Genomic DNA, 23,039 nt, shown 5'->3' with positions numbered 1-23,039 from the left:
TTTGTAACAAACCGATCTTGGAAACTCTAACTGCAAAACGACAAACTGTAAACTGTTTGGAGCTCCAAAGAGCTGTTTTCAAAATCCAAGTCCACCGCTTAAGAGCTTAAGAAAGATTTGTTGCCACTTTAAAACTCAATTTTCTGGTCAATAAGCTGGAAATGATCATGGCAAAGTTGGTGCTGCAGGGTGAAATGACTGACGAGTATGAACCTCCTGGCCCAAGGCCACATACCTCTGGGGACCTGCACATTCCTCTCTTTTTCCTGGAAAAACAAACCTATTCTTACCTTCCACTGGGCCCAGAAACCAATGATCCAACACAAATTGGTCTGTTTTAGTATCGAAAAAACAAATCAAGTAAACAAAAAAGAGTCTCCAAGATCTCTCTGTTAAAACTCCAGTGGCTTTTAACCTTTTGAGTCTGAATAGCTCTCCTCAGGCGAAGGAGGAATGCCTTTGCTCACCCTCTCAGTGAGAACACAGCTACCCTCTCTACTCAGTCAACGCCCTCAGAGTTAGCCGATGACTTATTAATGCTCTTCGGCCTTTTATTAAGTCAAATTCATTCTTTATAATTTCCATCAAGTCAGAAAAAAGCAAATGCATGAATAATCTACAATCACTTGTCCCTGGAATACCCCATTTTCCCTGATGCTTGCGATGCCTTTGTCAAATCTCTGTCTTTCCCTCTCTGTCCCCTGGTCCCTCTCCCTGCTCTCGGTCCATTTGGATGGCAGGTCACTCCTCTCTGATTCAGACGAGGCTTGCCTTTTTAAACCTTCTTTGCAATAAGATATTACTTCTGACTTTTTTTGTATGTGTTATGATGAGTTTGTCTTTTTTTAAATCAAAACATCAGGAATAAGGATGACCAAGTAAAGCATACAGTGTCATCCAAAGGAACATTCTGTGATGATGGAAATGTATATCCATCTGCCCAACACAAAAGTTAGCAGCTGCAGGAGACCAGAGTGCTTGAAATGTGACTAGGGCAACTAGCGGACTGATTTATACTTTGTTTTTATTAATAAAATTTAATTAACAAAAATTGTATGTATTTACAGTGCACAACATGATATTTTGATACACACACACACATTGTGGAAGGGTAAATCAAGGTAATTAACATACACATTACTTATTTTTTGGTGGTGAGAACACTTAAAATCTACTCTCTTAGCAATTTTCAAGTATATACTATATGATTAACTATAGCCACGAGGATATATAACAGATCGCTTGAACTTACCCTCTTGTCTAGTGGAACTTTTGTACCTTTTGTCCAACTTCTGAATCGCCCCACTCTCCAATTTTAATTAATTGAAATTTTACAAGCTACATAGGTCTGGGGGCTACCGTATCAAGATAGTACAGGCTAGTTAAGAACATTCAGAAGCTGGGGTGAAATAGGTATACCAGCAAATGAAAGGTCTACATTGAGAACTGCAACTTGTCAGGAAACTCTGCATTTTTGACATGGAGATAACAAACAATGTAACAACATGGTTATCGCTAACAGAAATTCCTTTTGCTTTTCATTACTAGTAATTTCACAAACTTTTATTCTTGTTTTCTTTATTCCTCTTTGATTTGTAATCCAGAAAGGATTATCTACTAGATGTTCAGTAAGTGTAAGTGTTATCCCTTTTAAATATCCCTTGACAGTTTTAAAATATTAATGCTTTATATACTATACTACCATACTTAGTTCAAAGAATAACATTTTGACATTTCATAGTTAAAAATTTGGAAAATACCAAAAAGAGTAAAGAAAACAAGAATTATCAAACTTTGAGTTGATCCTATTCGTCTTTTCCTGTGTACAAAAAATGATGATCGTGATAGCTGACATTACAGTGTTCACTATATAGATCGAATGCTATTTTGTTTTTATTTTAATTTACTGCATTCTTTGAAATAGATACTATTATTGCTCCCATTTTAAAGACAAGGAAACCAGTTCACAGAGATATCAAGTCACTTGCCCAAGATGAAACAGCTAATAAGTGGCAGAGCTGGGATTTGAAGCCAGGTAATCTGGCTGCAGATTGCTCACATATACCCAAATAAAACTGGGATCATACTGTGTACAGTGTTAAAAAGTTCACTGTGGCCTTCACTATGTTTTGAAATACCATATTTAGCAGCTGCATATATTTCGTCACTTAATTATAAAATGTGGTTAAACTGATCCCAACTATCAGACATTTGGGTGGTTTCCAGTATTTCTCTGTTACAAATAAGAGGGAAATAACATCGTTGTTCATAAATCTTCGTGCACATCTCTCATTGTTTACTTTGTACTACTTTAAGCTCCGCTTCCAGGAGTCAAATCACAGGCTCAAAGGGTGTGAAGACGTTTAAAATCCTTGATATGCCTTTTAAATTATCCTCCATAAATATTGCACCCATTAACCTACCAGCAGTTAATTGTTAATAGATTCACTTTGTCCATAACAAGGGTATGTTGCTGATGGTTCTGTCACATCTTCTATGTTTCTGGCTTCATTTTTAGTGAGCATGCTTTTATTTGCACATATCGATTAGCCCTAAACTTCACTCTGTTGAGTCTAGCCACTCGTCCAAGTTGAAATGCAATCCTTATTTTTTTTGTCAACCATGATTTGTCAAAACAAACCTAATACTGAGCCCTTCTAAAGATCAGGGATCTGATACCTGGGTTTACCCTATAAGTACACTGTTTTGTCTATCTTTGCACCCCTTACGGCAGAGCTCTTGCCTGTACCTCACTCTAACTGTCTACAAGGCCAAGGCACCAGTCTCTACACAGCATATGGGAGATAGAATTTCTAGCGCAAGTCCCCTAGGCAGCTCCTTCTTGGTTTACTACATCCAGTAGGGCTCCTTACACATCACTTAAGTTAAATAAATAAGAAGTTGATATTGGCTATCAAATGCCATAATCTACACAAGAGAGGTTAAAATTGATATCAGAGATTTGAAGGAAAAACCAAATGAAGCCCTCTTTGAACTATTCAGCTGAATTTATGATAATCCCTGACTGCTTGGGAAAAAATGGGGAAGAGAAGAATATACGAGGGAAAGACAGAACTCAAACAGGAAGCCCTGCCATACCGTTTGGACAGGAGACTGATTATACTTCTTTGTCAGGCTCCTCCCCTTATTACCAACATCTCTTCCTGCATATACTATACAGAATGCACTATCAGGGAACATATGGCTTTTGAATTTTACAGTTGCTGTTAATAAATACACTTATAGGTTTTATGATATTAAAATTCTAAAATGTTTTTCATCCTGCTTTAAAGTGGACAATGAAACTTCCAAAGAAGCTGTGCAATGTGATCAGTTCTACCCAGAATACCACTTGAAAAGCAGAGAGCAGAATCCAACTGGCCAACATCCTACCTTATAAGACTCAGCCCCATATGGTCCAGCCCTGTGAGCCTAACCAAGGAGCTCAGGAAGGCTGAGCAGGAAGCTTATTTGTGTCAATGTATTCACCATCCTACCGTTCTGGGTGAGCTTTGTGGAGCAGATGAGGGTGGCAATCTGAAAGCTGTCTTTAGTGCTATCCTTGCTTGGGGTGAAAGTGACCAGGTTTTTGGATGCTTGAAGCTCTTTTTCTTCCATCTCCATCTTGGTCCCAGGCAGGGTCAGGTAGAATTTAGCATCTTCCATTTTTTTGTTGTCACCCTAAAAAGGAAGCATGTTAGGAACACCAAATGATGGCCAACATCTCTTATATGCAAATAAAAACAATTTTTCTGTCATGCATTTCCAGCATGAGAAGCGTGGTTTTATCAAATTATCCTGAAGATCCCTTCCAACTCTGAGATACGATGGTATCTCTCTGCAAACATTGAGCCCAGAAATAATTTCATGATTGAATGGTAACAGAGTAAGTTGTGAACTAAAAACCAGAATATCCTAGTCTCCGTTAGAGAAAATAAATACATTGCAGAATAAGGTTAAATTTCATTTTCTTCAGTCTCTAAATGGGGACAATTATACTTTATTGGGTTGATGGTTGATGGAAGAAGAAATAGCTTCCCATCCCTTCCAAAATGATTCATAAACTAAGAGGTTAAGAAAAAATACTCGTAGATGAATCTCAAAAGAGCAGCCAACTGTGGGGAAACCTCCAGATATTGTTGGATAAATGAGATCTTCCAGCATCTACTTTATACTCTAAAATCTCAGTAGAAGTGGGAGCTCAGTACCAGTTGGAAGAGAAGAACAAAGACAAAACTCTCAAGGAAGGAAGTAAGGCCCCCAGAGCAGAGAAATGGTATGTGGCTCATGGTGACAGGAAAACCACATCCATCACATGCTACTGAAGCCCAACGGTGCACCTGTCCACGTGCCATGCAGGACGCAAAGAGCAGATGATGAGAGGCCGACCCCTTACCATTCCCTGCTAGGGAAAACCATTTGCAGGAGAGGGTGAGAGCCTCCTTAGAAGACTCAGTAATAATGCAACTCACTCTCTCCAGAAAGGAGGTGGGAAACCACAAAGCTGGAGGGCCCAGAGCCTTCCGAGTTTCTAGATTTTAATGGGCAAGTACAGATAGCTCTAGAAGGGTTTGATGTTTGTACAAATAAATGTGAAAGGAGCCTTAAACGCCATTTGAAAGGGAGTAAATATTTTTCTCAGCCATTTTCTGTTAGCACCACCTTATAAACCACCAGATCGTGCCTCCCATCCTGCAGAGTGGTGCCATCCGGGTTCATCAGCTTCACGAAGGCCACCCCAAATGCTCGCTCTGATTTATCTCTGGCTGAAAAAGCAGAAAGACATGTCTGAGCAGTGCAGAAAGACACCAGGAGGCGATGGCTATGACAGATGATTTCACATTTTGCTTGGGGGTGTGGCGTTCAACCATATTCTAATAAGCACAATTGAGCAAAATGCAATAAGACACGTACCGTGTGCCAATGAAACTGCCTGGCACCCCCAAGTATGCTCTCCTCTTCCTACATCCCCTAATAAATGAGACCAGTATCTACCCAGTCATCCAAATCGGAAATGTGGGTGTTGACACCAACTCCACCCCATGTCAACTCCATGACCTAAATAGCTCTGGGGCCTGTCTCTTCTCTCTCTTGCTGTCTTGCTGTCCCTTCCTGACTTCAGGCCAACCTCACCTCTTTTCTTTATTTCTACAGGACATTCCCAATGCCCCTCTCTGTCTCTAGGCTCTCCCAGCCAACTCATTCTCTACGCTGGAATGAGGTTTCCCAAGTCCAATCCAATCATGTCAATCACCCTGCTTCAAAACACTTGAATGAGAGATCTCAATTTATGTTGCTCTAAAACAGGCTCTGCAAGATATTTATTCTACTCTAGGGTTTACGGTGCTGCCCAAGGTTTCTTCCCCCTTCCTCCCCAGAATACCAGCTCCAGTGCCAGGAAAGAAGATCTGTATGCCCTGTGGCGGCTGGAAGGAGGGTGCGGCTTCATGAGGAGGCAGAGCACCTCTCTCTTGGTCTTCGGAGCCAGTCTCTGAACTCACTGGGTCCCCTGCTTCAGTGGCTCTGACTGGGTAACCTGTGGCCTGTTCTCATCATAGGCATGGCTCTGTGGTCTGCTGTGACGCTCGGGTCCCCACACTGGTGGAGCAGTCATCCATTGTATGATTTTACCTCAATTTGTTTATCCATTCTCCTACTGATGGGGATTTAGGCTATTCTAGTGTTGGAGTACTATGGGTAAAGCTGTTATGAACATAGACCAACCCCTCCCAAAATCTCAAAACCAGAAACCACCCTTGAATTGCACCTCCTTAACATGGTTGAAAAGCATTTTCAGCCTTTGTGACCTGGCTCCAGCCTAGCTAGAATCAGACTGCCTGGGTGCTAACCTAGCCTGGTCATATGCTAGCCTTGTGACTACGGGCAAGTACCTAGCCTCTCTGTGCCTTAGTTGCTTTATGTAAAAATGTAGATAAAAGTAGAATGTACCTTATTATATTATTGTGGATACTAAACAGGACCATGCACAATATAGCTTCACATAATATTTGTTTTTTTTTTTTTTTTTTGAGACGGAGTCTTGCTCTGTGGCCCAGGCTGGAGTGCAGTGGTGTGATCTCAGCTCACTGCAAGCTCCACCTCCCGGGTTCACACCATTCTCCTGCCTCAGCCTCCTGAGTACTTGGGACTGCAGGCACCCGTCACCACGCCCGGCTAATTTTTTGTATTTTTAGTAGAGACAGGGTTTCCATGTTAGCCAGGATGGTTTCGGTCTCGTGACCTCGTGATCCGCCCGCCTCGGCCTCCCAAAGTGCTGGGATTACAGGCATGAGCCACTGCGCCCAGCCTCACATAATGTTTCATGCGAACTTGATCTTCGTTAATTGTTAATCGATCATTGTTAGCTATGCAGAACCATACGAAATGGCTGATATTTGGCCATTTAGACCTAAAAAATGGCAATTTCACACGATTCAACCTGATACTATTATTGCTCCACTGGTCCTGCTTTAGCCTTACTGAACTCATTGTGGTTCTCCAAACATATTTCTCCTGCCACCCTTCACTGGGCTAATTTCTACTCTCCTTCAAGTCTCAGTTAAGATGTAGGAAGTTATATGCATAAATCCCCCAGACTGGGTAAGGTACTGTGCTACGTATCCATTACAAGTCTTTGCCCCTTGTAATATACACATCATACTATTCTGTACATAATCACCCACTTTTTTCATTTATCTTCCTAACCAGACGACAAAGACTCTATGTGGCAGTGTCCAGCTGGCTGTCATAGACCAGGGCCTCACCTACAGCCTGCTGTGTAGATGGTGTTCAACACATGCATTTTTGGAAGGAGGAGTTACATTTTTATGCAGTGCTAAATGAGAATAAGAAGCTTCCAGAAATTTTGTGATCAGTCTGAAAACAATCAGTTTTCTTCTCTGCTCACACTTTAGTGCAGCCATTTCAAGAACTGTGACCTAAGACGTGAAACAGTTTTTTCATGAGAAAAATGATAATTTGGGGAGACAAGTGACTAAACAGTTTTCTTGCTACTGCAACATGGCAACATGCATTGTGAACGTCTAGGAGGGAGATACAAGGTATATATAGCCTTTTCTACACCTATTTGATTGTGAAACACAACACTTTTTGTTACAGAGCATCTAGTAGCATCTTAGAGCAGGGGACCTCAAACCCCAGGCCATGAACCCGTACCAGTCTGTGGCCTGTTAGGAACTGGGCTACACAGCAGGAGGTAAGTGGCGGACCAGCAAGCAAAGCTCCATCTGTCTTTACAGCTGCTCCCCACTGCTCGTATTACCACCTGAGCTCTGCCTCCTGTTGGATCAGCAGCAGCGTTAGATTCTCACAGGAGCTGAATGCTATTGTGACCTGTGCATGCAAGGGATCTAGGTTGCACACTCCTTGTTCAAATCTAATGCCTGATGATCTGAACTGTCTAGTTGCAGGAAAACAAGCTCAGGGCTCCCACTGATTATACACTATGGTGAGTTGTATAATTATTTCATTATATAGTACAATGTAATAAGAATAAAGAAAACAGGCCCGGCACAGTGGCTCAAGCCTGTAATCCCAGCACTTTGGGAGGCCGAGACGGGCGGATCACGAGGTCAGGAGATTGACACCATCCTGGCTAACATGGTGAAACCCTGTCTCTACTAAAAAATACAAAAAACTAGCTGGGCGAGGTGGCGGGCGCCTGTAGTCCCAGCTATTTGGGACGCTGAGGCAGGAGAATGGCGTAAACCCGGGGGGCGGAGCTTGCAGTGAGCTGAGATCCGGCCACTGCACTCCAGCCTGGGCGACAAAGCGAGACTCCGTCTCAAAAAAAAAAAAAAAGAATAAAGAAAACAACAAATGTAATGTGCTTGAGTTACCCTGAAACCATCCCCTGCTCCTGGTCCTTGGAAAAATTGGCTTTCACGAAACCAGTCTCTGGGTGCCAAAGATTGAGGACTGCTGTCTTTGAGAATATTAATGTTCATAAAACACATTTTGAGGAAATCCTAATATAGAGTGATAACACAGACCTTGCAAGCCGAGCAAAATACATTATGCTGATTTCCTTAGCACCAGTGAGTTACAAAAGAAAGTTGCCAAGTCTCTGGTTTCCAAATATCTTGTTCTCCAGATTCACAAGAGGGTTGTCAAGAAAGAGCAAATTTTTTTTAAGTGAAAATATGTCACAGACCTCTTAATACTTACATTCCTGAGATGACCTGTGTCGGAAGGTAAATCTTATATGGCAGCGTGTGACCTCTTCTATAGCAATGGATACCTGTGTCATAGTAAGAAATTAATAGTTTACAGACACAAAGTACTTCACATGCATGGTTTATTTCATGGAATTAGGCTCAATTTTATACTTTCCACAGCACAAATTACTAGAGAGTGAGACTTGGTATAGGTTTCATTCAAAGGAGACTGAGCTATTTTCAAATCAAAAGAATCTCAGATCATCTTGCTGTTTATCATAGATTCCGAGTATAGAGATACTGTGAATTTCTAGCATTTTCTGAAGTAAGAAACAGTAAAACTTCAGAGGGGGAATACTGGTACTTTGAGGTCTATACAGGACCTTTCAGACTGCAAGATGTGTGTAAATATAGTAATGATTGGATCTATAAGACCTAATTATTCCATAAAGAGGGGGAAAGGTAATAATTAGAGCTCATAAAGCAGCTTGCTGTTGCTTACATATCTACAGGGGAGAGAAGAAACAGGGCCTTGGGGCACTCAAATGAGCAGAGATTTGTGGTGTGCAGTTAAATTACGGCATGATTATACAATGAAACTTCATGCAAGTATCTAAAATACATATCTGAAGAATTTATATGCACTGAGATAAGTAGTTTTAAAAAGCACAATATAAATTTCTATCAACAGCATCATTCAAAACATATGAACTATATAAAACTGTTGAAAATGGTTAATTCTAAATTGAGATATACGAATGCAATTAAAACAAATTTTTCTTTTTCCATGAAGAACTCGTGTGACTTCGACAACCAGAAAGAGCTGATGGAGCCTAGGATTCAGAAGAAGTGGACTCTAGTTCGGGCCCTGATACCAGTCAGCTCTAGGATCCTAGGAAGTCACTGAACTTTGAACCTCAGTACCTAATCAGAAAGACGGTGTTACAACACCTGCTTGTTCTAGTTGCAGAGCCCTTGTGGGGCTCAAAGGAGATGACTGATCTGAAAAGCACTTTGGAACGTGTAATACACATATTGAAGTTGAAAAGAGGCCCAGAACACTTGGTGAGAGGCCAAGAAGAAAAAAATGTTAGGAAACTGTTTGCACAGTGTGAATTTTTCTGTTTGGTTTTGTACCGTCTTGGCAGTCTATTATATCCATCACGTCAACCACCAGCTTTGCTATTCAAATTCCCATACATTTATGAATGAGAACATTATTGAAGAATACTAAGTTTCTTAATGATAAATGCTCTTAATACAGAATTATAATTACCGATTCGTTTCTTACTGCACACCATAGGCAACGTATCTAAAAATTTCAAAATAAAGTAGGAATAATTTGGGGGTAAACAGAAGATAGGAATCTAACTGAGGTTTAACAGATAACAGGGGTTGCAAATGACTCATTCTCACCTTGACAGTCTCATACCAACAGGGCTGCTTGACTTGGTAATAGACTACTGATTTGTATTCTGAAATGCCTTCATATCCAGCACCAGGGTGAATTGCTTTCTTCGGATGGAAGGAAAAAATTAGAAGGGAATAATTTTGTTTAGAAAAGGAAGAGGACCCCATATACTATGCACAAGCCCCTTACCCCAAAACACATCCACTGATTGGCTGATTAAGTTTGGGGGAATGAAGAACAGAGAATGAATTTCTATCACTTTATTCAAGGGTCTATAATATCAATTTGGTAGCAGTTAAGGAACCCAGCACTGCCTAAATATTCTTCTTTCCTGTAACTCGTACTTTTTTTTTTTTTTTTTTTTTTTTGAGGCGGAGTCTCGCTCTGTCGCCCGGACTGGAGTGCAGTGGCCTGATCTCCGCTCACTGCAAGCTCCGCCCCCCGGGTTTATGCCATTCTCCTGCCTCAGCCTCCCGAGTAGCTGGGACTACAGGCGCCCGCCACCTCGCCCGGCTAGTTTTTGTATTTTTAGTAGAGACGGGGTTTCACCGTGTTAGCCAGGATGGTCTCGATCTCCTGACCTCGTGATCCGCCCGTCTCGGCCTCCCAAAGTGCTGGGATTACAGGCTTGAGCCACCACGCCCGGCCGTAACTTGTATTTTCTCTTCCCTCCCCAGGCATGCATTCTCCTCTGATTCTTTCCTCTTTTCTCTCTCAGGAAACATGACGATGATGAGAAGTTAGGTGACAAATGCAGACGCGCCACTGTTTGCAGAAAAGCATTTCTCTTTCCTGTCTACATTCTGTTTTAGGGACTTGGGGTATTGGCACAGCATATTCACTCAAACTCAGGGCTGCATCTTTTCCTGGTCATGAACCACTTAGCTCAGTAGAACCAGCCCTTGGTGGGGCACTATCAAACAAAACGACCAACAGGAGAAGGTGTCTACTTGAAATGAGTTCATCTGCTCTTACCAACAACACAAATAAAGCACTCTCATACAGTGGCTCACAGCATTCAGTTTCTCCCTCTCATGCAGAATATGACTTGACTTAGTGAACTGCCTGGCTATCTGCTTCCTTAATAGATTGTAACATCCATGGGAAGTGATGAAATTGTATTTCATTGTAGCCTCAAACAACTCTGCAACACGACACTCTGTGAGTCAAGTCAATCAAGTGCTTGGTCCTTGGTTATCAAAGCAGGTAACTACGGCTCAAACGAGAAGAGCTGGAGTTCAGCAGAGGTCATGCAGCCTCCTGTGACCACCTCCTGCCTATCCTCTTTGATGTCAGAATCAGGACTCACTTCTTTATGTGGGCAGAAAGCTGGCAGATACCTGCTTTAGATCTTGTCTTAACGTGAAAAAAAAAAAAAAAAGAAGGAAAGAAAATGGAAAAGAAAATAGAAGAAGGGGAGGGAGAGGGGGAGAGGAGGCAGAGGGAGAAGAGGGGAAGGCAGGGGAAAGGAGGGGAGGGGAGGGGAGGGAAGTGAAGGGAAGGGAAAGGAGAGGAAAGAAAGAAAAAAAAAGAAAAGAAAGAGGAAAGCAAAGCAAAACAACGCAGGCTGCACATGGTGGCTCACGCCTGTAATTCTAGCACTTTGGGAGGCTGAGGTGAGCAGATCACGAGGTCAGGAGTTTGAACCCAGCCTGGCTAACATAGTGAAACCCCGTCTCTACTAAAAATACAAAAAAATTAGTTGAGTGTGGTGGCGGGTACCTGTAATCTCAGCTACTTGGGAGGCTGAGGCAGGAGAATTGGTTGAACCTGGGAGGCAGAGATTGCAGCAAGCAGAGATTGTGCCACTGCACTCCAGCCTGGGCGACAGTGCGAGAGTCCATCAAAAAAAAAAAAAAAAAAAAAAAAAAAAAAAAAAGAAAGAAAAGCTGCCAGAGCTGGAGGAACTCTGGACTTGAATTCAGGATACTTGGATACCCTCCCAGCTCTGCCACTAACACCTGTGTTTCCAGAGAAAATAACTCTTCCTTTTAAAGTTTCTTACAGTTTCCTGTTCATTAAAACTAAAGAGCAGGCTGGGCGCGGTGGCTCACGCCTGTAATCTCAACACTTTGGGAGGCTGAGGTGGGCAGATCACGAGGTCAGAAGATCGAGACTATCCTGGCTAACACGGTGAAACCCCGTCTCTCCTAAAAATACAAAAAAACTAGCCGGGCGTGGTGGCGGGCGCCTGCAGTCCCAGCTACTCAGGAGGCTGAGGCAGGAGAATGGTGTGAACCCAGGAGGCAGAGTTTGCAGTGAGCGGAGATCGCACCACTGCACTCCAGCCTGGGCAACAGAGCGGGACTCTGTCTCAAAAAAAACAAAACAAAACAAACAAACAAAAAAACCACTAAAGAGCAGTGGTAGCAGATGCCTACCCAAGGGATCTTCCAGTTTCAGTCTCTGATGAGCGCATGTTCTTTGGTTCGGCTCACCCAGGGAAGGAAATGTGCTTTCTGATGCTATTCGAGCAACCAGGCCACTTAGCTAAAGCCTCAGAGTAACTGATCAAGCTTGAAAGTGGCAAAATAAGTTGAAAATGATAAATAACCTCTGCATTGGAAGCTTACACATAAAATCATTAGGGGCTGAAGCTATTTCTTAGCACAGGAGAAATATAAAAATAAGAGTCTAGATAGCTTCCTTAGTGAAACTGCTCATTGCTAATCATAAATTTAACAGTCTTTGTATTTCTTTTCTCAGGAAAAACCAAACCCATCCTGATGCGAAGAATTAAAATACGGCCAAAAGTCTATGGTGATTGTAAAGATGGATGTGATGACAGCAGGATTTCTGAGCCACACTGCGCACCTCCAACAGCTTGCCTTCCTCATCGTGCACAGACATCGTCACCTCCACATTCTTTGGCGTCTTCTTCTTCCCTTTGTCAAATTCGCCATGGATCAGGGTGACATAGATGTCATTCCGAACATCTCCTGCAATATGACCAAGCATGCTGTGAGTGTTGCTGAGAGAAGTCATTCTAAGTTTCACAATGTCATATGACACAAAAGATAAAGACGATATGAAATGTTCTGGTTTTATACTGAACTACTCATTTGACAAGAGGCTTTCATATGCATTTGCTGTCTTCAGCTTATCTCATTTTACCTTTCCATGCATACCAAGATGTCTTTACACTGTGGTTTTATAGAAAATTAAGTAGTAATTCTTTCTCTATTAAAAATTTCTGTCTAATAATAAATATGTATTATATATCATTAGGTTACAGTGGCAGATCGTTTTTCAATAGTGCCTTGGAGACCGTGATATTTTGAATACATCTGATAATAATGAAGGCAACTGTCTATTGAGTGCTTAATATATGCTATGCCAGGCACTGGTCAAAATGTCTTATATGTATTAATGTAATCAATTACAAACTAACTTGTTAATCTATAGAACAACCTGATGAGATAGACCTTCTGAAAGCCTATAGAGTATGTTTTTCTTTTCTTTTTTGATACATGATCTTGCTCTGTTGCCCAGGTTGGAGTGTGGTGGTGCAATCTTGGCTCACTGCAACATCGGCCTGTTGGGCTCAAGTGATCCTCTCACCTTAGCCTCCCAAGTAGCTGGGATTACAGGCACACACCACCATGCCTGGCTAATGTTTTGTATTTTTTGTAGAGAAGGGGTCTCACTATGTTGCCCAGACTGGTCTCAAACTCCTGGACTCAAGCAATCTGCCCACCTCAGCCTCCCAAACTGCTGGGATTACAGGTGTGAGCCACTATGCCCAGCCTAGAGTACTTTACATTTCTTTAAATCAGTTTACTTGATTTTATCAATGAAAGAATGCTTTCTGCTCGTTTCTTCTTCATTACCCAGCAAAAGAAATTTAATTAATAAATGTGTGGCCCACATATTAAAGAAAAATATTAAATGTTATTGAAGTACATAAAGGAAACTTGGAATAAATGTAAAGTATATTAAACTCCTAGATGAAAAAACTATTGAAAAAATGATTCCAACACCTGCACTATATTAAACTGCCTCCCAATGTAAAAAACAAAACCTTTTAATACTATAAGAACACAGGAGTGCATATTTAGAGCAGTGATCATTTTGATCATTTCCCCAACTGGAAAAAAATAAGATACTGCTTACACTTGCTGAGGATGAAGAAAAAGGGGCTTATTCACACAGCACAGTTTGAAATCTTACTTGACACACTCTTTGTCAATGGAGAAACTGAAAATGTGTCAAAAGTCTCAATACGGCAATTCCACTGGTAATATTTGTCTCAAAGTATTAAAAATGTGGGCAATAATTTATCTGTAAGGATATTCACTGTGGTGTTTATAAAAGTGGAAACGTGGAAACAGTCTAAATTTCCAAGCACAGGGAACTAGTGGAATAAATTATGGTATAATCACATGATGGCGGTAATATTCATTTTAAAAAGTGCTTGAGCTCCTACTCTGCAGCAGGCATGTGCTGGGTGTCTGGGTGTCGATGGTGAGCCACTCACCATCCTTGCCCCAACTCAGGTTACAGTCTAGTGCAGGAGAGAAGCACCAGTCAAATAATCTGCACAAGTAAACCCACCATTACCAATGGAGGAACATGCCAGGCTCTGTGAATGCACAATACCAGGTGCTGACCTCGTCTGCGGGGTATGGGAATCTTTCCTTTCAGCTGTTAGCACGGTCAGGGAGAGTGGCCTGTGCAAAGGCCCAGAGGTAGGAGACAACCTGAGTGACATTCTCACAGTGAGGGGGTGTTCTGGTGTGAGATGAGGTTGTAGAGACAGAAGTAAGCCAGATGCCCCTGAGGCTGGTGGGCAAATTAAGAATTTTTTTTTTTTTTTTTTTTTTTTTCTTTTGAGACGGAGTCTCGCTCTGTCGCCCAGGCTGGAGCGCAGTGGCCGGATCTCAGCTCACTGCAAGCTCCGCCTCCCGGGTTTACGCCATTCTCCTGCCTCAGCCTCCCGAGTAGCTGGGACTACAGGCGCCCACCACCTCGCCCGGCTAGTTTTTTGTATTTTTAGTAGAGACGGGGTTTCACATAAATGAAAGTCAGTAAGATGTTTTCAGTGAGAGAGGAGTGGGGTGAGATCAGGTGTGCTTATGAAACAGAACATTTGGATGCAGTACGAAGAAGAGAAAATGAGCAAAGAGAGAGCGGAAACATGAAAACCAGGTAGGAAGTTATGGCAGTTATCCAGGGAAGAGGCCATCGTAGCTCCAACTCGGGTGGTGGCAATGGAGATGGAGAGAAGGGAAAGAGTGATTTGAGAGTCCTTTCAAAGGTAACGCTGACAGGTCTTATCTAATTTATGTGAGCTGTAAAGGAAAGGAAGGTATCAAGGGTAACTTTCTGGCTTCTTGCTTGTGCAGTGGATGGATAGGTGGGTGGATGGATGAGTGGATGGGTAGGTGGGTGGGTGGATGGATGGATGGGTGGGTGGATGGGTGGGTGGATGGGTGGGCGGGCGGATGGGTGGGTGGGTGGGTGGGTGGATGGATGAATGGGTGGGTGGATGGATGGATGGATGGATGGGTGGGTGGGTGGGTGGGTGGTGGATGGATGGATGGATGATGGGTGGGTGGGTGGATGGATGGATGGATGATGGGTGGGTGGATGGATGGATGGATGGATGGGTGGCCGGGTGGGTGGATGGATGGATGGATGATGGGTGGGTGGGTGGATGGATAGAGGTTAGATAGGTGGATGAGTGGATGGATAGGTGGACGGTTGGATGGGTAGGTGGATGGGTGGGTGGATGGATGATAGACAGGTGGGTGGGTGGGTGGATGGACGGATGGATGAATGGATGGAGGTGCTATTTTCTTAGATAAAACACAAGAGAGGTGCCTCAGGCCTAGATGCACAGAATTATGAGGTCCAAATGGGGATGCTGAGTAAGAATTAGCCAATTTTTTTTTTTTTTTTTTTTTTTTTTTTTTTTTTTTTTGAGACGGAGTCTCGCTCTGTCGCCCAGGCTGGAGTGCAGTGGCCGGATCTCAGCTCACTACAAGATCCGCCTCCCGGGTTCACGCCATTCTCCTGCCTCAGCCTCCGAGTAGCTGGGACTACAGGCGCCCGCCACCGCGCCCGGCTAGTTTTTTGTATTTTTAGTAGAGATGGGGTTTCACCGTGTTAGCCAGGAGGGTCTCGATCTCCTGACCTCGTGATCCGCCCACCTCGGCCTCCCAAAGTGCTGGGATTACAGGCTTGAGCCACCGCGCCCGGCCCAAGAATTAGCCAATTAAAGCAAGGAGGGACTGGGTGTTGTGGCTCATGCCTGTAATCTCAGCACTTTGGGAGGCAGAGACAAGAGGACTGCTTGAGCCCAGGAGTTCAAGATTAGCCTGGGCAACATAATGAAACTTGGTCTCTACAAAAAAAAAAAAAAATTAAATTAGCCAGATGTGGTGGCTCATGCCCGTAGTCCCGGCTACCCAGGAGACTGAGGTGGGAGGACTGCTTGAGCCCAGGAGATCGAGGCTTACAGTGAGCTATGATCACACAACTGTACTCCAGCCTGGGTGACAGAGCAAGACCTTGTCTCAAAAAAAAAAACAAGAGGGGAGTCCTGAGGCAGGAAATAGCTGGCTATATGGTCCTAGAGTTCACTAAAGAGGTCGTGGTGTTGGAGCTACAGATTTGAAGGTGACGGGCAGATGAAAGCCAAGTGAGTGGATGATGCCCCTAGGGAGAAAATACAGGTGAGGCCGGGCGCGGTGGCTCAAGCCTGTAATCCCAGCACTTTGGGAGGCCGAGACGAGCAGATCACGAGGTCAGGAGTTCGAGACCATCCTGGCTAACACGGTGAAACCCCGTCTCTACTAAAAAATACAAAAAGCTAGCCGGGCGAGGTGGCTGGCGCCTGTAGTCCCAGCTACTCAGGAGGCTGAGGCAGGAGAATGGCATAAACCCGGGAGGAGGAGCTTGCAGTGACCTGAGATCCGGCCACTGCACTCCAGCCCGGGCGACAGAGCGAGACTCCGTCTCAAAAAAAAAGAAAATACAGGTGAAACAGAAAGAGGGCTGTTCTGGGCTGAACTGTGTCCTCCCCAAATTCATATGCTGAAGCCGTAACCCCTAGTAACGCAGAATATGACTGTATTTGGAGATAGGGCCTTTAAAAGAGGAAGTAAGGTAAAATGAGGTCATATAGGTGGGCCCTAATCCCATATGACTGGTTCCCTCATACAAAGAGATTAAGACACAGACATGCACAGAGGGACAACCAAGTGAAGATGCAGGGAGAAGATGGCCGTCTGCAAGCCAAGGAGAAAGGCCTCCCGAGAAGCCATCCCTGCTGTCACCTTGATGGTGAACTGCCAGTCTCCCATCCTTTGTTGTGAGAAAACTAACGCTGACACCACCCAGTCCGTGGTATTTTGCTATGGCAGCCCAAGCACACTAATACAGGGTCTCAGAACCAAATAGCAAGGAACTTCAACATTTAGAGGCGAAGCAGAACATGAGAAGGTGGCAAACGGGTTCTGGCAGAGGCCCCAGGGAAATGGAGAAACAGAGAAAAGTGAGGGGTCACCAATGAGAAGGGAAGGAAATATTTCAACAATGTCAGATGCTGCTGAGAGGTCACAGAGCTGATCACTAGGCTAGAAAACACCAATCAGATGTAGAGATACCATGATCATGGGTGACTCTCATGAGAGCTACTCTTGAGAGGCTGGAGTGGGGCTGGCAGAGGTGAGAAAACAGAAAGAGAGTGGACAGAATCACTCCTGTGACACAGAAGACAGAGAGTCAAAGCTCCTCGCTAGAGGGCAAGGGGGTACAGGGGAGAGTTAAGGAGGCAACTGGAACCAGTTCACATGGTGATGGGACAACAGGAAAGAGTTCCAAGCCCAGGGAGTTGGGTCTAGACCTGGATTTCTCAGACCTGACTCACCACCGGATCACCCTGGGAGCTCTGAATCAGTCTCTAGAAATCTAGGAATCTGTATTTTCATGGAGATCTTCAAGGAGATCTTGATTAGCTGATCCACAGACTAGCACTGGAAACCCTTGTTCTAGATGCTTTTTTAATTTTTTTTTTAAATTATACTTTAAGTTCTAGGGTACATGTGCACAACGTGCAGGCTTGTTACATATGTATACATGTGCCATGTTGGTGTGCTGCACCCATTAACTCGTCATTTACATTAGGTATATCTCCTAATGCTATCCCTCCCCACTCCCCTACCCCACGACAGGTCCAAGTGTGTGATGTTCCCCTTCCTGTGTCCAAGTATTCTCGTTGTTCAATTCCCACTTATGAGTGAGAACATGCAGTGTTTGGTTTTTTGTCCTTGCAATAGTTTGCTGAGAATGATGGTTTCCAGGTTCATCCATGTCACTACAAAGGACATGAACTCATCATTTTTTATGGCTGCATAGTATTCCATGGTGTATACATGCCACATTTTCTTTTTTTTTTTTTTTTTTTTTCTTTTGAGACGGAGTCTCGCTCTGTCGCCCAGGCTGGAGTGCGGTGGCCGGATCTCAGCTCACTGCAAGCTCCGCCTCCTGGGTTTACGCCATTCTCCTGCCTCAGCCTCCCGAGTAGCTGGGACTACAGGCGCCCGCCACCTCCCCCGGCTAGTTTTTTTTTGTATTTTTTAGTAGAGACGGGGTTTCACTGTGTTAGCCAGGATGGTCTCGATCTCCTGACCTCGTGATCTGCTCGTCTCGGCCTCCCAAAGTGCTGGGATTACAGGCTTGAGCCACTGCGCCTGGCCTACATGCCACATTTTCTTAATCCAGTCTATCACTGTAGGACATTTGGGTTGGTTCCAAGTCTTTGCTATTGTGAATAGTGCCACAATAAACATACGTGTGCATGTGTCTTTACAGCAGTGTGATTTATAATCCTTTGGATATATACCCAGTAGTAGGATGGCTGGGTCAAATGGTATTTCTAGTTCTAGATTCCTGAGGAATCGACACACTGTCTTCCACAATGGTTGAACTAGTTTACAATCCCTCCAACAGTGTAAAAGTGTTCCTATTTCTCCACATCCTCTTCAGCACCTGTTGTTTCCTGACTTTTTAATGATCACCATTCTAACTGGTATAAGATGGTATCTCATTGTGGTTTTGATTTGCATTTCTCTGATGGCCAGTGATGATGAGCATTTTTTCATGTGTCTACTGGCTGCATAAATGTCTTCTTTTGAGAAGTGTCTGTTCATATCCTTTGCCCACTTGTTGATGGGGTTTTTTTTTCTTGTAAATTTGTTTGTGCTCCTTGTAGATTCTATAGCCCTTTGTCAGATGAGTAGATTGCAAAAATGTTCTACCATTCTGTAGGTTGCCTGTTCACTCTGATAGCAGTTTCTTTTGCTGTGCAGAAGCTTTTTAGTTTAATTAGATCCCGTTTGTCAACTGTGGCTTTTGTTACCATTGCTTTGGTGTTTTAGACATGAAGTCCTTGCCCATGCCTATGTCCTGAATGGTATTGCCTAGGTTTTCTTCTAGGGTTTTTATGGTTTTAGGTCTAACATTTAAGTCTTTAATCTATCTTGAATTAATTTTTGTATAAGGTATAAGGAAGGGATCCAGTTTTAGCTTTCTACATATGGCTAGCCAGTTTTCCAAGCACCATTTATTAAATAGGGAATCCTTTTCCCACTTCTTGTTTTCCTCAGGTTTGTCAAAGATCAGATGGTTGTAGATGTGTGGTGTTATTTCTGAGGCCTCTGTTCTGTTCCAATGGTCTATATCTCTGTTTTGGTATCAGTACCATGCTGTTTTGGTTACTGTAGCCTTGCAGTATAGTTTCAAGTCAGGTAGCATTATGCCTCCAACTTTGTTCCTTTGCCTTAGGATTGACTTGGCAATGCAGGCTCTTTTCTGGTTCCATATGGACTTTAAAGTAGTTTTTTCCAATTATGTGAAGTCATTGGTAGCTTGATGGGGATGGTATTGAATCTATAAATTACCTTGGGCAGTATGGCCATTTTCACGATATTGTTTCTTCCTACCCATGGGCATGGAATGTTCTTCCATTTGTTTGTATCCTCTTTTATTTCATTTTATTTTATCAGTGGTTTGTAGCTCTCCTTGAAGAGGTCCTTCATATCGCTTGTAAGTTGGATTCCTAGGTATTTTATTCTCTTTGAAGCAATTGTGAATGGGAGTTCACTCATGATTTGTTTTTTTCAAAGAACATCTTTATTTCTGCCTTCATTTCGTTATTTACCCAGTAGTCATACAGAAGCAGGTTGTTCAGTTTCCATGTAGTTGAGCGGTTTTGAGTGAGTTTCTTAATTCTGAGTTCTGGTTCGAATGCACTGTGGTCAGAGAGATAGTTTGTTATAATTTCTGTTCTTTTACATTTGCTGAGGAGTGCTTTACTTCCAACTATGTGGTCAATTTTGGAATAAGTGTGACATGGTGCTGAGAAGAATGTATATTCTGTTGATTTGGGGTGGAGAGTTCTGTAGATGTCTATTAGATCTGCTTGGTGCAGAGCTGAGTTCAATTCCTGGATATCCTTGTTAACTTTCTGTCTCGTTGATTTGTCTAATGTTGACAGTGGGGTGTTGAAGTCTCCCATTATTATTGTATGAGAGTCTAAGTCCCTTTGTAGGTCTCTAAGGACTTGCTGTATGAATCGGGGTGCTCCTGTATTGGGTGCAAGTATATTTAGGATAGCTAGCTCTTCTTGTTGAATTGATCCCTTTACCATTATGTAGTGGCCTTCTTTGTCCCTTTTGAGCTTTGTTGGTTTAAAGTCTGTTTTATCAGAGACTAGGATTGCAACCCCTGCCTTTTTTTGTTTTCCATTTGCTTGGTAGATCTTCTTCCATCCCTTTATTTTGAGCCTATGTGTGTCTCTGCATGTGAGATGGGTCTCCTGAACACAGCAAACTAATGGGTCTTGACTCTTTATCCAATTTGCCAGTCTGTGTCTTTTAATTGGATCATTAATCCCATTTACATTTAAGGTTAATATTGTTATGTGTGAATCTGATCCTGTCGTTATGATGTTAGCTGGTTATTTTGCTCGTTAGTTGATGCAGTTTCTTCCTAGCATCGATGGTCTTTACAACTTGGCATGTTTTTGCAGTGGCTGGTACCATTTGTTCCTTTCCATGTTTAGTGCTTCCTTCAGGAGCTCTTGTAGGGCAGGCCTGGTGGTGACAAAATCTCTCAGCATTTGCTTGTCTGTAAAGGATTTTATTTCTCCTTCACTTATGAAGCTTAGTTTGGCTAGACATGAAATTCCGGGTTGAAAATTCTTTTCTTTAAGAATGTTGAATACTGGTCCCCACTCTCTTCTGGCTTGTAGAGTTTCTACCGAGTGATCTGCTGTTATTCTGATGGGCTTCTCTTTGTGGGTAATCTGACCTTTCTGTCTGACTGCCCTTAACCTTTTTTCCTTCATTTCAACCTTGGTGAATTTGACAATTATGTGTCTTGGAGTTGCTCTTCTCGAGGAGTATCCTTGTGGTGTTCTCTGTATTTCCTGAATTTGAATGTTGGCCTGCCTTGCTAGGTTGGGGAAGTTCTCCTGGATAATATCCAGCAGAGTGTTTTCCAACTGGGTTCCATTCTCCCCATCACTTTCAGGTACACCAATCAGATGTAGATTTGGTCTTTTCACATGGTCTCATATTTCTTGGAGGCTTTGTTCGTTTCTTTTTATTCTTTTTTCTCTAAACTTCTCTTCTCGCTTCATTTCATTCATTTGATCTTCCATCTCTGATACCCTTTCTTCCAGTTGATCGAATTGGCTACTGAAGCTTGTGCATTCGTCATGTAGTTCTCGTGCCATGGTTTTCAGCTCCATCAGATCCTTTAAGGACTTCTCTGCATTGGTTATTCTAGTTAGCCATTTGTCTAATCTTTTTTCAAGGTTTTTAACTTAATTGCTATGGGTTCGAACTTCCTCCTTTAGCTCGGAGAAGTTTGATCGTCTGAAGCCTTCTTCTCTCAACTTGTCAAAGTCATTCTCTGTCCAGCTTTGTTCCATTGCTGGCGAGGAGCTGCGTTCCTTTGGAGGAGGAGGGGCACTCTGATTTTTAGAATTTTCAGTTTTTCTGCTGTTTTTTCCCCATCTTTGTGGTTTTATCTACCTTTGGTCTTTGATGATGGTGACGTACAGATGGGGTTTTGGTGTGGATGTTCTTTCTGTTTGTTAGTTTTCATTCTGACAGTCAGGATGGTCAGCTGCAGGTCTGTTGGAGTTTGCTGGAGGTCCACTCCAGACCCTGTTTGCCTGGGAATCAGCAGTGGAGGCTGCAGAACAGCGAATATTGCTGAACAGAAAATGTTGCTGCCTGATCATTCCTCTGGAAGTTTCGTGTCAGAGGGGTACCTGGCTGTGTGATGTGTTAGTCGGCCCCTATTGGGGGATGTCTCCCAGTTAGGCTATTTGGGGGTCAGGGACCCATTTGAGGAGGCAGTCTGTCCGTTCTCAGATCTCAAGCTCTGTGCTGGGAGAACCACTACTCTCTTCAAAGCTGTCAGACAGGGACATTTAAGTCTGCAGAAGTTTCTGCTGCCTTTTGTTCGGCTATGCCCTGCCCCCAGAGGTGGAGTCTACAGAGGCAGGCAGGCCTCCTTGAGCTGAGGTGGGCTCCACCCAGTTCGAGCTTCCTGGCAGCTTTGTTTACCTACTCAAGCCTCAGCAATGGCAGGCGCCCCTCCCCCAGTCTCGCTGCCAGCTTGCAGTTCCATCTCAGACTGCTGTGCTAGCAATAAGCGAGGCTCCATGGGCGTGGAACCCTCTGAGCCAGGCGTGGGATATAATCTCCTGGTGTGCTGTCTGCTAAGACCATTGGAAAAGCACAGTATTAGGGTGGGAATGACCTGATTTTCCAGGTGCCGTCTGTCACTGCTTTGTTTGGCTAGGAAAGGGAATTCCCTGACCCCTGGAGCTTCCCGTGTGAGGCAATGCCTCACCCTGCTTCAGCTCACGCTCGGTGGGCTGCACCCACTGTCCTGCACCCACTGTCCAACACGCCCCAGTGAGATGAACCTGGTACCTTAGTTGGAAATGCGGAAATCACCTGTCTTCTGTGTCGCTCACAATGGGAGCTGTAAACTGGAGCTGTTCCTATTCAGCCATCTTGGAACCACCCCTCTAGATGATTTTTTTTTGTCTTTCTTTCTTGAGACAGAGCCTTACCCTATTGCCCAGGCTGGAGTGCAGTGGCACGATCTAACCTCACTACAAACTCTGTCTCTCGAGTTCAAGTGATCCTCCCGCTTCAGCTTTCCAAGTAGCTGGGATTACAGGCACGCACCACCACTCCCAGCTTTTTTTTTTTTGAGACAGAGTCTTGCTGTGTCACCCTGGAGTGAAGTCGTGCAATCTCAGCTCACTGCAACCACCACCTCCTGGGTTCAAGCAATTCTCCTGCCTCAGCCTCCCGAGTAATTGGGATTACAGGTGCACGTCAACTCTCCCAGCTAATTTTTGTATTTGGAATAGAGATGGGGTTTTACCATGTTGGCCAGGCTGGTCTTGAACTCCTGAC

The 23,039-nt window shown here is 43.5% G+C and overlaps 1 protein-coding gene across 2 annotated transcripts in view; it reads right to left on the bottom strand.

Annotated features, from left to right (window-relative positions):
* The window catches only part of DOCK5 (dedicator of cytokinesis 5), a 241,877-nt gene that overhangs the window by 87,972 nt on the left and 130,866 nt on the right, over nucleotides 1-23,039 (bottom strand). For both annotated transcript variants that reach the window (XM_033228969.1, XM_033228960.1), the window contains exons 14-18: nucleotides 12,403-12,527; nucleotides 9,594-9,692; nucleotides 8,188-8,260; nucleotides 4,663-4,766; nucleotides 3,498-3,681 (exon numbers count right to left, since the gene is read on the bottom strand). In XM_033228969.1, coding sequence (XP_033084860.1) covers nucleotides 3,498-3,681; nucleotides 4,663-4,766; nucleotides 8,188-8,260; nucleotides 9,594-9,692; nucleotides 12,403-12,527 — 585 coding nt within the window. The remainder of the gene's footprint in view (nucleotides 1-3,497; nucleotides 3,682-4,662; nucleotides 4,767-8,187; nucleotides 8,261-9,593; nucleotides 9,693-12,402; nucleotides 12,528-23,039) is intronic.

This window comes from Trachypithecus francoisi, unplaced genomic scaffold, assembly GCF_009764315.1.
Source record: "Trachypithecus francoisi isolate TF-2019V2 unplaced genomic scaffold, Tfra_2.0 Contig01440, whole genome shotgun sequence".
Taxonomy (NCBI): Eukaryota; Metazoa; Chordata; class Mammalia; order Primates; family Cercopithecidae; genus Trachypithecus; species Trachypithecus francoisi.
Note: the sequence above shows the minus strand (reverse complement) of the source record. Positions and strands in the feature narration are given on the sequence as shown.